Source organism: Tripterygium wilfordii, chromosome 11 (genome assembly GCF_013401445.1).
Source record: "Tripterygium wilfordii isolate XIE 37 chromosome 11, ASM1340144v1, whole genome shotgun sequence".
NCBI classification, from domain to species: domain Eukaryota; kingdom Viridiplantae; phylum Streptophyta; class Magnoliopsida; order Celastrales; family Celastraceae; genus Tripterygium; species Tripterygium wilfordii.
The window spans coordinates 12,052,605-12,068,879 of NC_052242.1; the positions used below are offsets into that span (position 1 = coordinate 12,052,605).

At 38.0% G+C, this 16,275-nt stretch overlaps 3 protein-coding genes across 6 annotated transcripts; 1 reads left to right on the forward strand and 2 right to left on the reverse strand.

Moving 5' to 3' along the window:
* Positions 1-1,364: 1,364 nt before the first annotated feature.
* On the reverse strand, positions 1,365-5,228 carry LOC120008953 (protein DCL homolog, chloroplastic-like). Of its 2 annotated transcripts, none has more exons than XM_038859352.1 (3): positions 4,848-5,219; positions 3,977-4,091; positions 1,365-1,736 (listed from the first exon to the last, which is right to left on the reverse strand). In XM_038859352.1, the coding sequence occupies exons 1-3, from the start codon at positions 5,156-5,158 to the stop codon at positions 1,566-1,568; spliced, it is 597 nt and encodes a 198-aa protein (XP_038715280.1). In that variant the 5' UTR covers positions 5,159-5,219; the 3' UTR covers positions 1,365-1,565. The 2 variants fall into 2 exon arrangements, with proteins under 2 accessions (XP_038715280.1, XP_038715282.1); XM_038859354.1 differs by lacking the exon at positions 1,365-1,736 and adding an exon at positions 1,756-3,872 and having other exon boundaries at positions 4,848-5,228.
* Positions 5,229-6,618: 1,390 nt separating this feature from the next.
* LOC120009268 (F-box protein At1g47056-like) lies at positions 6,619-8,719 on the forward strand. The gene has a single exon (XM_038859781.1). It carries the CDS (start codon positions 6,901-6,903, stop codon positions 8,461-8,463), a length of 1,563 nt encoding a protein of 520 aa, XP_038715709.1. The 5' UTR covers positions 6,619-6,900; the 3' UTR covers positions 8,464-8,719.
* A 3,007-nt stretch (positions 8,720-11,726) lies between these two features.
* LOC120009012 (mannose-P-dolichol utilization defect 1 protein homolog 2) lies at positions 11,727-15,651 on the reverse strand. Of its 3 annotated transcripts, XM_038859439.1 has the most exons (8): positions 15,342-15,488; positions 15,020-15,173; positions 13,457-13,529; positions 13,301-13,367; positions 13,081-13,140; positions 12,544-12,604; positions 12,400-12,441; positions 11,727-12,217 (listed from the first exon to the last, which is right to left on the reverse strand). In XM_038859439.1, exons 1-8 carry the CDS (start codon positions 15,486-15,488, stop codon positions 12,114-12,116), a joined length of 708 nt encoding a protein of 235 aa, XP_038715367.1. In that variant the 3' UTR covers positions 11,727-12,113. The 3 variants fall into 3 exon arrangements, with proteins under 3 accessions (XP_038715367.1, XP_038715366.1, XP_038715365.1); XM_038859438.1 differs by lacking the exon at positions 11,727-12,217 and having other exon boundaries at positions 12,224-12,441; positions 13,331-13,367; positions 15,342-15,651; XM_038859437.1 differs by lacking the exon at positions 11,727-12,217 and having other exon boundaries at positions 12,224-12,441; positions 15,342-15,651.
* Positions 15,652-16,275: the final 624 nt, after the last annotated feature.

The window sequence follows — 16,275 nt, forward strand, 5'->3', positions numbered from 1 at the left end:
CACACAAATTCTTTTGAATTTTTTTTTTGGTAACCAGTAATCAACATGTTTTTCGAACAATTGAGTGGGTGTAAATATCATGCCATCAGAACAACCGGAACCATTATGACTGGTTAAAACTCATGCATGTAGGGATCCCAAAGCGAGACAAGTACACTAAATTAGGATTCCATGTGGAGTTGGCTCAAGTTTCTTATTGCAATACCCTTCCTCGAGGAAGCCGTGGGTTTTTCTTTGTTTTAAGTCTCCAAATCAAAACAAAACAAGAGTTCTTCTGTTAGGTTTTACGAAAGAAAAATTAGGCTTGATCAAAGGTCTCTAATCTTGTAATCTCTCAAGCAAATCATTATGGACAATTGTTGGACATAGGTTCTCGTATTGAGGTCGAATCAGGGTAAACTTTGGTGTCGTTCTTCTTCCCTATTCTTTATTTCGCTGTTATACTTGCTTGATTCTTGTGTTTTTGCTTGATCTGCCTGGTGGAATCACAACATTCCATAAGGAAAATATTTCAACTAGTTAATTCGAATTCTCGACCTCCAATACCGTATACCCTAAATCCGGAGAAATAACCAACTAGGTTATCGCTAAATGGTTACAAACTCTTTTGAATTCGTCTTGCATGTTTGGTTTCTAAATTATAGAGCAACTCAGTAAGTTTACCTAGTGTACAACTAAAGAATAGCAATGCCCACAAAAAAAAAAAGAAAGAGAGAACGGAAAAGGAAAAAAAAGAAAAAAGAAAAAAAGAAAAAACAGAAGAGGAGAAAGAGAAAGCCCAGCACATCTTATTTCATGGTGGACCAATCTATTGATTCTGTTACTTCTGCATATCATATAACTATAGCTCATAGCTTGCAAAAACCCTTCATTATTGGTGATCCAGAGGTTCTTATTAAGCAGATTACATAATTAAGAGACGATCTTTTATTACCTATAACTCTTGCATCACTTTTGCATTATGCAGACAAGATCTTTTCTTACCACTTATGGTTGATTGGTTATAACCACCCAATATCATAAAAATTGATACTCATCATTACTAGTTGTTGTGGCAATTATTTCTTCAGTTGTTATAGCTAGTTACAAACATTAATTAACAACCATGACCTTGGACTTCACAGAACCCTGGCAACTAGGCAATTCTAAGTTCTCACTCAAATTGGCTTTTCAGTGTCCTGTCATTTCTTCGAACACTTGCAAGTCATCTCTTCAAACTGTTCACTCATCTGTTTTCAACCATCAGATAATTAAGGCATTGCTCTCTGTGAGCACATTAGAGAACCAAAACACATATATATATTGTAGGGTTTAGGGGCCTTCCTGTAAAAGCTTCCACCCAACAGTATAAAGAGACCAATAAGAGCTTTGAATTGGTAGTAAAAATCTCACTCCCCATGGAATGTATAAGCAAAGCAAACAAAAAGAGGGATGTAACTTAACAAAGGGAAGTTCATTTCAATAATTTCTTCCAGTCCTCATTATAGCTGGTATTACAAATATTACCTCCAGTGGTTCCAAAATCTTAGCTGAAATGCACTTTATACATTCTGGTTTAACAAACATTAAACGCTGCCACGTTTAAAATGCTCTCGAATGAACCTCTCTGCATGGGCTGGATACTTATTTCGAATATATGCTCGAAGACATTTCTGATAGGAGAAGTCTATCCATCCACCGTCAGTTCTTACAACAAATAGGCACCTTGAGTATCTGAATTCTGGATGTCGATCAACCTTCATCCAAAGAATTTTACCTCCTCAGATATTTGCATAAATGAAAATATTAGCTTGCATAACATACAACACGATTCTGAGAGAATTTGAAGAGAACAATAATTAATTTTGATCAAAAGCATAAACTATGACAAAAAAAACAAGAGTACTTCAGTCTGTTCATATTAGCCATCAATATTAATGAGAGAAATTGAAAAAAAAAAAAAAAACCAAGACAGATTAAGATGTTTCCATTATTAAAAACCAATGGGCAGACAGATGATACAGGTCAAAGTGATTTACCCATTGATCTACATGCCACCCGTATGAGAGAAGTGCATGCAAACTAAAAGTACAAAACCAATTGAGCAAGCGCCACTGATGTATTGATGCAAGACCATGTTCTGCACCACATGTTGCACAAACATTATTCAAGTACGTTGCATGACAATATGGCATTTCACACGGTTTAATTACTCAACTATTGTAGCTATTTTTCCTGCTCTATTCCAGTCTGGGTTTACAAGATTCTTTTAATGTAGTCAGAAGGTTTTTAGCATAGCCATATGACCATCACGTGACTTTCTTAATGGGTTTGGATGGTTAGGAATGCCTCCATTTTATCTAGAATCAGTGGTAGTGTCAAGATTATTAGAACTGTTGTAAATTGTAATCATAGTATAAATACCCTTTAGAGAATCATCATGAGCAGCCATAGAATCCATAAACCTCATTCCTTCTTCAATTTCATTCGTTCTAGTCTCTATTGATCTATTCTCCTATTTCTCATGCTGTGACTCTATCTTCACTACATCAAATTGGTAGCAAAGTCATAGTGGTAATATTTGTATATGTTAGTTTTTCATTTATGTTGCAAATCTTTGGTTGGTAATTTATTTGGTAATGGGAGGAGATCATTTACAGGGAAACTCAAACAAAACTTCAGAAGCTTTAAGTATTCAAATAACCAGTATGAGTCTTTGAATTTAAAAGGACTATAAAGCCATAATTTGGACAAGGCTGGCATGAATATCTTTTGTGCTAGCATTGAGTTTTATTTCAATTTTCACAAACTAAATTGCAGATGTTTTCAGCTAAGGGGAAATAAGGGGAAGGAGAAACAAGATACTGTGCTGCCTCTATAAGATATTCCCACCATTAAACATAATGTCGACAAGGACAGAAATCAGGATGTTTTGATGTAGGTGTCAAGCGGTTCATTTCCAAATCATTTCCATTTCCCATATTCCGCAACTTAAGGGTGTAGTCAGTTGTCATATGAGGTTATCCAATCGGAGTGGCAAGCAGAAACACCAACAGAAAATAGAACCACAGAAGGTGTTGTTAAACAAAGGACAACATCCGTGAAAATCACACAACTCAAGAAGCATAAGACAAGTGATCAACTACAGTTCAATCCACCATGCCATCACTGCAGGGCCTAGAGCAAGCAGATGTATACAGGCTTGCACCCGCATTGCAGAGAGGCTGTTTATGTGGGTTTTAACATGGGACACCTAGTTGAGCAACTTTACCATTATGCCAAGGTCTGCCCTTGTGAGTGATCTACTATCTAAAACATACTTCTTCAGTTACAGAACTAACTGATGGGACTAATACAAGATAACGCAAATTTTCAGGCAAAAAAAGTAAACAATTTCCTCCCATACCGGTTCCCCACCATGGAACTATTTATTTGTTTCACTCTTCTTGACCATAAATTCTTTGAACATTTCAAATCATTTTGAGAACTTTTGGCTAGATAGAAATGGTCATACAAGATTATTCATCAAGTCTTCTGAAATGTTCTACTCTACTTGGATAAGCCTTATATTGCCTTTCAGGTATATGGCCCAGGGGAAGAAACATACAGCTCAAAGAAAGTATTTAATTTCAAACCTAATAACAACCTTCATTGCACCTATATTCAGTTACCTCTTTTCATTGCCACTTAAACATCATGGTCTAGTGGGCAAGGTTGTCTCGCAACAACCTTGAGGTAATGTGTTCAAGTCCAGGAAACAACTTCTATGCAATAATATGAGGGTAAGGTAGAGTACATCTTACCTTCCCCCGATCCTACATCCATTGCGGAAGCTTACAGCATGGGATTTGTTTACCCTTTCTCTCTAAACAAGGGCACTAAATGCCAAAAGCCTAAAAATATAGATGCAGAATGGAACATTTATTTACATATTTCAGCCACAACTTCGTAAACAATAGCAACTTCTCGATGAAAGACAATGCGAAAAACCCCTTACCATTATAGAATCCAGACCACATCCAATTTTATCTTCAGAATGTGGATGGTAAGCAAGAAGTTTCTGTACCACAGCTTTCTCGTCTTCAATTGTTAGCTGTTCTCCATCCATATACCTGGCAGCAAGAAAATAAGTTGAATAAAGATGAGCTTTTAGAGTACCTTCAAAATTCAAGAGGATAGGAAATAGCTCTAGAAAAAGCTTGATGGTGAATGTAAGTAAGATTGCGTGCTGCACTGAGGTATCTTGGAATGAAGTACAACTTAATTACAACAAAAGCAATGAGCAAAGTTAGGCACTGTGCTATGATCCATGGAGCTTTACAGCACAGATTATTTTTCATTTAAAAAGAGAAGTGTTACAACATGATAGCATGTTGGACAAACTTGAACCCTTCAAGCCATTATCTCCTCCAAGGAATCACTACTCATCCTACTTTAGCTTAATACTATGTTTATATAGGTTGTACATAACATTAATCCATTTAGAACCCAAGTAATTGGTTAACTGAAAAATCTTACAGTACAAAAGGAACCACAAATATAGAACTGACATTCTCCTCTCCTAAATTGATGGCATTTCTTTTTTCTTTTTTCTTTTTTCCTTTTCCATACTTTATTAAACCGCTACCTGTTTCCGGTACTGTCTGCGTTCACATAAATTTTTCCTACTAGAATCAATAGAGCAATTAAAATTCTATGAAACAACTAATTCAAAAGTTCTTGTATTGTGATTCGCTATGAAACATAATCCACACAGAGAAGTACAAATTGAATGCTTCCCGGGTTAGGTGTATACAAAATTAAACATACAGACGTCGTTTAACACAGCAAACCTACATAATGACAGACAGCAGAGAGATAGAGATGACCTGTCAGAGTGGAGAATATCTTTGGTGAGCAAAATAATGGGCTCGATATCTCGACGAATCTCCTCTTCTTTATCTTTCCATTTTCGATAGTCTGGATCATCCCGTCTTTGGTACGTATGACAGTTCTTCACGCCCAACTCTGTAGTGGTCTTGCTTGGGGACGATAAATCCTCGTCTTGGCGAGTGAACTCTGCCGCTGAGCACCACGGCCGCTGTGGATGAGCTAGAGAACCTACGGGTAGGGGGAGGCGGTGGCGCGGAAGACGGAAGCGCAGCAGAGGGAATCCTCTCAGCAGAGGAGCAGCAGCCATTGCGGTGAGTTAGAGCGAGTGAGAATCAAAAGACCGTTTGGGAGGATTGGGATTCCGGATTTGGGCATTTTCTCCGCGGTTTGCTTTGTGCAACTACTGGGCCTAGAATTAACGAGCCGTTATCCACTCTAGTAGTCTAGTAGATGTCGTAATAAATGGGCTCATTGGATTGGGCCGTTATGGCATTTCCTTGTGATTTCTTTACTGGGCCTAGAATAAAGATATGACCCTAGGTCCCTAACAAACTATTAAGTATTAACACATAATAATATCAATTACCTACCAACCGCTTAAATACTCCCTCTTTCACTCGTTTTTTTTTTTAAATAATACGAAGAGGGGATGAGAATGTTCGAAATCGAGACCTCTATGAGATACCATACACATGAGTGTCATATGAGTTACTTGCGGTTCTTATCTCTTTCATTCGTTTATTCCTCATAAATTTGAGGATTAAACTCTCTAATTCTAGATGAGGTAGGGAGCGGGTTTTTTTTTTCAATTGGGTGGTGCTATGAGCCTATGGCTATAATAGAAAATAAATTTTCTGTACATTCAAAGACTAAGAACTTAAACATGATTACATATAGAAAATACCATGATGAAATTAGTAAAACTCATGCTATGACAAGGACAATGCACACACATTCATTTATTGTGTTTTTTTTTTTTTTTCATTTGAATCAATCAAACAATATATTATTTTGTGTTGTTTACATTTGAATCAGTCAAACAAAGATGAGATTGCCATAAAAATACAATTTCACTCTTCACATTCTTTGAATGAAATAGTTTGTTTAACTTTTTAAATATGTTATAATTTTTATTTGTTGAACATATTCCTTGATTGAATGTGTTCCCAAATTCCTTAAAATGTGGAATAATTTATTGTTTCTAAAGTATATGAATTGCATAATACCTCTATATATAATTATTTACATAATTGAACCAAATAGTCAAAAAAATATTTTTTAAAAAAGGGTAAAACCCCAACATTTCATTTCATGCTAATAACCGTTAAACCTAGCATTACAACAACAACTTAAGAATTTACAAATGTCGAACAATACTGAATTACACTAAAAAAATACAAAATGCACCGAGATAAACTCGAGTAGGCTAGACAATATTTAGACAACATATATGCTAAAGAATTTAATATAATATTTTAACAGCAACATATATATATATATATACTTTTGAAATATTTTATGGAAGGGAACGAAAGATAAGATAATGAGTTTTTTTAATTGTTTTTTTTTTTAAATAAGATCATAATGGACCACAAATATTTCACGCGGACGTCCCTATCCGCAAACCATGTGACCTCACTTTATCACCTTCTAGGTAGAAGAAATCATTTCGTGAACCACTTTGAATTTTGACCTACGTCCACGTATCTGGTCCTGATAGTCTGATACACACAATCATCAAGTTTTTAAATTTAGAAAAATATTTTTCAAAGGCAGACCGGTTCAAGCGAGGAGTCGGAGCCCATGGCTAGCACGTGAGCACGCTCACCAGAAGTGGAGAATGGAGATTAAACAAAAGTTCAGAGCCACAGGGAAATAAATATGGTTTTGGCGTCCGTCTCTCTCTGACCATGTCGGGGAAGTACTACCAAGAACTTGGAGAGGGCCCTGGTAGTCTGTAGATTCAACGTAAAAGCTCTACGGAACTGGTGCCCAGGATAAGAAGCCCGACGAAGCAAATCTCAGCCGTTCGTTCTCAAGTTTCCGGAGATGGGCCAGTCAACTTCGACGGCCGCATTCTTGAGCCGTCGTGAATTCGGCAACGGCTACCGAGCCAAGGGCAAATCAACGGCTCTGATCTCTCCAATGCTTACCGATGAATCAAGCGATTTCGATGTCTCCGATACAGCACCCGATTACATCTCCGAGCTACCCGACGAGTGTTTGGCCTGCATTTTCCAGTCACTTAGTTCCGGAGACCGGAAACGCTGCTCTCTGGTGTGTAAGCGATGGTTGATGATCGAGGGGCAAAGTCGTCATCGTCTTTCTCTCAACGCTCAAGCAGATCTACTCCCTCTGATTCCTTCTCTATTCTCTCGATTCGATGCCGTTACGAAGCTAGCTCTCAGGTGTGAGCGCAGATCCGTCAGCATCGGAGATGACACGCTGATTCTCATATCTTACAAATGCCGGAATCTCATGCGTCTTAAGCTACGCGCCTGCCGCGAACTCACAGATATAGGAATGGAGGCCTTCGCGAAAAACTGCAAGAGTTTGAAGAAACTTTCTTGTGGATCTTGCACCTTCGGAGCCAAGGGCATGAACGCAATCCTTAATAACTGCGCTTCGCTGGAAGAATTATCGGTGAAGAGGCTCCGTGGTATCACGGATGGAGCTGCGGCCGAGCCTATTGGGCCTGGTGTAGCCGCATCTTCTCTCAAGACGATTTGCTTAAAGGAGCTTTATAATGGACAGTGTTTTGGGCCTCTTATAATGGGGGCAAAGAATCTCAGGACTCTGAAGCTTTTTCGATGCTCTGGTGATTGGGACAAGCTTCTTGAAGTTATTGCGTATGGAACCTCATGTTTAGTTGAGATCCATCTCGAGAGGCTCCAGGTCAGCGATGTTGGCCTTGCTGCTATCTCTAATTTTTCAAATCTGGAGATCTTGCACCTTGTCAAAACCCCAGAGTGCACCAATTTAGGGCTTGTTTCAGTCGCAGAGCGTTGCAAACTATTAAGGAAGCTTCACATTGATGGATGGAAGGCGAACAGGATAGGTGACGAGGGTTTAATTGCTGTGGCCAAGTTTTGCCCTAATTTGCAAGAATTGGTTCTTATTGCAGTCAATCCCACAAAACTGAGCTTGGAAATGCTGGCATCCAATTGCCAGAATCTAGAGCGATTAGCCTTGTGTGGAAGTGATACTGTTGGTGATGCGGAGATTTCGTGCATTGCTGCAAAATGTATTGCATTGAAAAAGCTTTGCATCAAGAGTTGCCCTGTTTCGGATGAAGGAATGGAAGCACTTGCAAGTGGATGCCCAAATTTGGTGAAAGTAAAGGTCAAGAAGTGTAGAGCAGTGACTTGTGATGGTGCAGATTGGTTGAGAGCGAGTAGGGGGACACTTGCTGTTAATTTGGACACTGGTGAACCTGAACCTCTGGACGCAAGTGCTAGTGATGGAGGGGCACAAGAAAATGGTGTCGAGTTTCCTTCCATAGTTGTGGCTGCGCCTAATATTGCATCTAGCAGCACTGGAAGATCTGCCTCATTTAAATCAAGGTTTGCTTGCACTTTGAGGAGGTTGTCAGGTGGTAACAGCAGTTCTTGAAACATTTCCTAAAGGCATCTAGAACAAAATTTACCAAACAGAGCGAAGTGCACTTTTGGTCTGCTCTGTTTACATTATTTTGCATTTTATTATCTTATTCCATCTTACTTTTGTACTTAATTTTACATTGTGTGCTGTTTATTGCATCTTGTGTTGTTTTTCAGCGTGAAAAGTGTTGCTAGTAACTTGAATTTGTGTTCATTTGTTTAGTAAAATTTTATTTACTGTTTGAAAGAGTGATAGATCGCCTCTTTTATTTTAGGTTTTGCGTACACCATTGGCTCGAAATTGCATCTTCTGCTTTGGTTTGTGATGTTATGCTACTGAGGTGTCTACTGCCTCGCCACTCGCCACAGTTCAGTGTATATAATAGTACAACTGACATGCTCTGAAACTGTGTGAGTGTGTGCCGTTAATTTATTTATTCGGTTTTTTAGGTGTTGAATTTTTTAACATGAAAGCAAGGGAAGCTCTCTTTTTTCACAAAGAAAAATGCCTTGAAAATAATCATTACTTATCTAGAAGGGAAATGCATACTAGTTGCGACTCGGGTATGATCCTGCATATTCCAAGGTATAGATGCCTCAGATTCATATCTTTTCAGGGCAGCTGAAGGGCTAGGCTCCTAAGTGTGTTACATTGCAACATTTTAGATTGCTCATATGCATTCTTATAAAGAATGAATTAACATCTGGCTGTGAAAATGAGAGATTATGCAACCAGTTCTGAATTCTGAGCTCACAGTAGATGGAATGAACCCTTGAAAAGGTCAAGTCGTTTGTGGATACTGTATCTGTATGGATTTTCATTTTTTCAGCCTATCTGATGCCCTGCTATTCTATAATAGGCTTGTTCTAACTTTTTAGTCGCCGTGTTGTTATAAATATAGTATGCTTTTCTAGTGGCATCGCTTAAACACATTATTATTTCACTTTGTGAGGATCTAGATCTTTAGATGCTGGTTGAGCAAGGAGGCATCTGTACCATATCTGTTTAACACGTATGGTAAGATTATTGAATTAGTTGTGTAACACAATTGAACTAGAAGAAGTTAGTTGGTAGTTTTATGGTGCTGACTTGCCAAGTCAGGTCTACTTTGAAGCTTCGGAGCAGTCATGTTGGCTGAATTGGTAAGCTGTTCTCAATCTGCAATAGGTGATTTATGCAGCCTCCTCTAGTCTCTGAATGTCTATTTTTGACTGATGGCAAGTCCTGGGAATCAATTTGTGTCCTAATTGTAAATTCATCTTAGTTTATGAACTGATTTTACTCGTTGCCTTGGTGAGCTCAGTATCACTTAAGATACGTGGAAGATTCTAATGACTTTTCCTGAGGTTCATGCATCTGGACCTGGAGGCAGTGTTGCAACTGACTTCTTTTTTAGTGACAAATTGGGTCTTTTATTAACAAACAGGTTGAGTTACTCTGGTGTGGGCAACCCAACAAAACATGAGCAATTGGCAATGCTTCTTTTTGGAGTAACAGATGAATTCAGCACCCAATTATATCTTTGATTAAGAAGGTTGATCATTTGCCATGTGATCCGGTCTGAGACTTTCTATCTAGTGTACTTGATTATGACCTTTTTGTCTTTCTGCTAGGATTGAAGGTACATAATGGGGGCTTGATTGTGCAATCCTCTTCACGGTGCAGTTAGGCAGCCTCTGCTTGGTGATACTGTGGCATGGAGTGCAAGAAGTTAGCAACTAACGTCTTTTTTAGTGACAAATTGGGTCTTTTATTAACAAACAGGTTGAGTTACTCTGGTGTTGGCAAACCAACCAAACATGAGCAATTTGCAATGCTTCTTTTTGGAGTAACAGATGAATTCAGCACCCGATTATATCTTTGATTAAGAAGGTTGATCATATGCCATATGATCCGGTCTGAGACTTTCTATCTAGTGTGCTTGATCATCACCTTTTTGTCTTTCTGCTAGGATTGAAGGTGCATAATGGGGCTTGACTGTGTGGTCCTCTTCAGGGTGCAGTTATGCAGCCTCTGCATGGTGATACTTGTGGCATGGAGTGCAAGAAGTTAGCTTCAAAGGTGAGGTCATTATATTTTGCCTGGTAACTATTTTCATCTCTCGTCTATTAAGCTGCTTTTCAGATTAAGGGTTGATTTCTCAAAGCTGCAGCTCGCTGTGGTCGGTTTGAAGGACCTGCTCTTGGTATGTTACTTCACCAAAGGGCATTTTAAGCTTCTTTTCAATTGGTTTCTGCAAATCATTTTGTCAGTTTAGCATTTCTAAAGTTTGACATACGATCGCACGGTAGTGCAATTCAAATCACAGGACAGACATGGCATCTCTGCATCATGAAGTGAAAAAGTAGAATGAAATTTATTAGTAAAGACTTGAGTATACCTTTGATATATACTCTATTGTGTTTGATGTGAGATTTGAATGGTGCACTTTTTCTTTCTTCTTTTAATAATGAATTGCTCGCAGGCTTTAAAACGTTTTCCCAATCTATTTAGATAACTTACAGGTTAAGCTAACCATGACTAGTAGTCTTCAACCTTCCATCTTTTTAATCCCTACTTTTTTCTCCTTTCTCACCAACCATAAATTTTGGTTTGGAAAGTTGGTGGTGGAGGTAACAATCTGTGACCAACCAATTATTGTTGTGTGTGTTGAACATGGCATGGAATAACTTCCAATTTGGTTGTGAAAAACAACCAAAATCAATTCACAATGCTTCCTCAACTTTTGTGGATTACCTATGGATCGTGGAGACTGCTGCGACGAACTGTTATACATCACTATACTACTTGCAATGATTTACAGAAGAGGAGAGAGAGCGAGAGCGCTCAATTAATTACGCATTTTCATCTTCTGTTAACACTTTATATTTATGGCAAATCAGTGTTTGTTAACATACACACACATATATATTTGATTGTTCTTGCAAACAATCATGGTAATGAAGAGGAATGCGCATATATGGGGTATGGATATTGCAATAATTAGAATCAGTAGCAAATGAGCCATTGGTTGAGTAACAATGACTTTGCATGTCCCTGATTGAGGTCATGGGTTCTAGTCTCACCTCCTCCGAATATTTATAAGGAGGTGTGTGGGCTTAGTCTGCCCGATTTGTGCCTCTTGCGTGAGGCCTGTTGACACCTGTAATTTCATAGGTAGATTTAACATCTTAACACAATTTGTTAGGTGTGATTGTCAGCTAGTCATGTAAGTTTCTTCAAATTTTGATTAGTGAGATCTATGAATAGTTCAATTCACTAGACTTTATCCATACATATTTTATTGGGCTATTGAGCATGAAATTAAGTTACACATATATAACCAAGGAAACAATAATACATACAATCATACAAAAATTGAAGTGAGGAACACAATCAACGTGCAGCTATTGTTATTTTTAACTTTAAAAGCACATCTTGTGGATATCACATTTATAAAATGTTGGCTTTCCTTCCATGTATTCAATCAATACAGCGAGCTTGCCACTTTGCAACAACCACCATTGAAAATTGAATTAAGCGAAGCATGAAAGACCAAATAATAGATGGATGACCTTCATTTTCTTTCAAGCATTGACAATCCCAAACTTGGCTGGCTCACTTGCAGCACCTACAAATAACACTGCGTTGGAGCAATGTCGCGGTGGTGGTCAGGTATCTTCTTACTTCACTTTCTTCTCCTTGCCAGCCTCTGGCTTTCGATACAGAATTATCTGACTTAAGATGGAACCATTTGTCGCAATGCCAATGATGGAGCCCAATATAACTTTAATAGATTAAGGAAGGCAACTGCTTGTCAACATACAATTTTAAACAAGCAAGCCTGGTTTATAGTTTCTACTTTCAAGAGCATAGAACATAAAGTTTGGGAAAACATAAAGAAAAGCTGAAAGCATAAAGTATGCAAGCACATAGAACATGACACTAGCAAATTTAATGCAAGGATACTACTCGTCGGGGCATTTTCCTGGATGTTGGTGAAGAATCTCGCTGCAAAATCGAGGAAAATATATAAGACTTTTGCTCCAGGAAACGTTATTCTAAACATCCAATCTCCCCAAGCAAAAACTAGTTCAAGAACAATGAACTCACCCATAGAACCACAAAAATTCATGAAACATGTTAAGAAGCTGAGCTCTCCAGTGCTTTTATTCTGCAAAAGGATAGTTGCTAATAACATGAGAAAAAACACCAAAAAAACTTCGGATATAAGTAACTTAAAATCCCATAGCAAAAATAAGTTGCTGTGGAAAATCGATTACCCTATTAATTCCACTTGCATCAATTGGCCCTTGCATATAAAAATAGGTGAAGTGATAATTACAGGAAAGAATGTAGGGATGGGTGGCGACTAAATCCTTTCCCATGCCTGAACTCTGTTAAAAGCCGTCTCATATCTATCGAAAAACAAAGTGAAGAAAAAATGCCTACCCAACTGTCCTTGCACATACACAAAGACCCAAAGGAGAGATATAGAGTACTCTATATGAAAGAACAGGGGAAACGGGCTCATCCGTATTAGTTGACTAAAAACAGGCTTTTTTTCCATTTAGCTGGTTTGAAAACCCGAAAGGAGTCCATGGTTTATGTGAGAGTTCATTAAGTAACAAAACTTTACGTTGAACTTACAGAGAAGTTCTGCCATATCTGCGGAATTCTGGCAAAAAGGAAAATCGCATGCTGGGATGCCTGCAACACGTCACTTCCAGATTAGAGCACTTTCGGAGCATATTAGAGGTCAGACAACATGAGGAATTTAATTAAGACACAGATATACTGACATATCCAAGTTATCCTATAGACAAGGAAATCAAGACAATAAGAAAAAAGACAAACAAAAATGACTCACATAAAGAGCTTCAAAAAGAACAGGACCAACCTGACCAGCTAAAACAGTAGGTGCTATAGCACAATACCTGAAACGAAACTGTTAGGAAATCTTTGACAACTGGAAATTGCGGTTTCAACGAAAAGCCAAGGCAAGCAAGAAGGATACAAATCATACAAAAATGCTCTGATCCATGTTGCCGTCCCCAGAGGTTGTGAATAGTAGTAAATTATAGCTACTAAGATTATTGCTGTAGCAGAAAATGAAAAAGAAACTGTGTTAGATCCATTTACAATATAGCTTCTTACGAGCATTCCAATACACCATTCTGATTGCTTTAACCAAAACAAAATGTGCAGCATTCACTTTCGAAAGTTTATGGCTTCATTTTGCAGGCACCCCCACGTACACTTAGGACTCAAACCAGGGTAAGGTCCCAGGTTGTCCTCTCAATATACTAATAAGTAACAATAATAAAAGAACATAACTCATCAAAAATGAAAAAATGAGCTTCATTAGCCTAGTCAAACTAACCCCTCCAAACCCTGACCAAGAACATTTTGTTTCTGGCAGAGGTCAGGTTTGTATGAAAACATGGAAGTAAACATAAGTTTAAATAGGAAGTTAATATATTGATACTAAAGATGACAACTTCTAACAATTACTTCACTTTTTAATGAAATTCAATCTACTCTCTTCCATTTTATTTTCAACTGTTGTTTCTTGTCAAAATCAAAATATCAACGAGATTGAGGAAGATATATCATATATCCAAAAGCAAATTGGGTGAAATGGAAGAGTACATCTAGGATGCAACCAACAATGCATCTTGAAGTTAAACAATAAATTCAATAAGTCTGTTTTGTACCCTGCAATGATATATGGCAAGGAATGTTGAAATGTTAAAAGCCAACATATTCAAAAATCAAATCAAATCAAATGTAGCAGAAAGAGGAACATTGAGTGGATATAAAGACTACAAAAGGAAGGATTGGATTGAGAAAACAAAAAAGCATGAGATGCTGAAAAGAGGAGAACAGCCAAAAAGTTACAGATTGAAGTGATATGAATATACAATTAGAGCAAAAAATTGAAAAGCAATTGGCGGAGGAGAATCTGGCTGGTGGATTCAACTAATTTTTCTTATGAATAATGTAATAGATGGTGGTGCTAGTCAAATAGGCAAGGTTTCAAAATGATGTAAATCAAGCAACATCCAATGTAGCAGATCAGATCGCGCTCCGGACTGCGACAACAATTATGCGTTTCTCTTCAAAAATTTCCTTCCACCATCAAAAATTAACTAACCGGGCCAACTCTCCCATTCATCTTTCTTCTTTTTCTCCTCAAACACCGTGTAAATCAAATGGACAAAAACAAATGGCAAGACTATCTAATTAACATATTTGCTACCTCTAAACATACATTACGGCTCATCTTATGCAAACCACTAATGAAAAAAAGAAGAAGAAAAAAGACCCAAACCATGTTAAAGATAGTCTACTAAATAACTGATCTCACTCAATTCTTCAGCGTTGTTGGTTGGACGCCATAAAAGGGAAGCAAAATCTGCCATAGAGTTGCACACCACTAACTACACAAGCTTATGTAGATAAACCACATAGCAAATTGGAGTCTCAAGCAGCATTTGCTTGGCTTTTGTCAAAGAAAAAGAAGGAAACAAAAAAGACCTCATACGTCACATTTAACGGCAACCAAGGAAAAAGTGATAAGGGATACCCTGAATGAGAAGAAACGCATATTCCCCAAAAGCAGAGAAGGCAAGACCCTTGTGAAGGCAATAAGCCAGAGTTATTGTATAACCGATGACTTCCATCTCGAAGGCAGTAACACTAAGTCCTCTCACACTTCTATTCTTCAAAATTTTCAATATCTGCAATTCCCACCCAAAGGCAAAGCATCAGTTTGAATTTGGACAACGATACACATTACCAAATTAAAGTCGGAAAAAGAAGTTGAAAGAAAAGGCATGTAACTTAAGTGAAACCCATATCAAAAGATGAAGACTTGAGTAACGAAGAAGAGAACTGGAGATTCAAACCTGAGGGAGCTTGACGGTGGTAGAAGCAGCAACGATGGCATAACCGAGGAGCTTGGATATGAGTGGAAGCAAGCAAGCCTTGTCTGGAAATTCTCCGTCGTGAAGAGATCCCAACGCACAGCTTATATCTATCCCTATATACTCCATTCTTCTTCTTCTTCTTCTCTTCTTCACTCCGTCTCCCCCTTCAATGCTCTGTAGTCTATACTACAAATCTTTGAATTCTGTGATCCCTCTACTGGTTGCCGGTTGGGATTTATGATCGAGGTCTATTATTATTACTCAACACTCAACAATCAACACTCAACACTCAACAGTCAACAACTCAAATAAATTAGACCAATTGGAATTTCAACCTCTGATCTGCACTTGGGAGAAGTGCCGAAGTCCTCACGACTGACAACACAATGCAATGTCTGGGCCGACGCCATGGCTAAAAGGGCCGAGAACCAAGCCCTCCAAATGATAATTTTTGGTTGATTTCAGTTTTGGGCTTTGCATTGGGCTTTTTCTATTCGATTCCTTGTTCATCTTTGTCGATTTCTGGTTCCTAAAAAAGAGAAGAAAAACAAGTTCTCCTTTTCGTTTTTAATAATTTAGTTAAGGGGTATGTATCAGAAAAATCCCTATACTTTTCAAAACGGCTCAATTGAGCCCTTCTATTTTTTTTCCGCTCAACCGAGCCCCTCTACTTTGAAGAATGGACCACATTAGCCCTTCATGGTAACTGACGTTAGTTTTTGCTGATGTAGCTTTTTTATTTCCTCTGTGTATTTTTGTTTAATTTATTGAAGAAATTCTTGTGAAATGGCAAGGCATGATGTTTACCTTTGGACACTTCTCAAAATTTTAATGGACATAGACACGTGGTTGTCCAGTCAACAAATAACAAATTAATAACAAATATTTCAGCTCAATAGTTAACAATCACGCC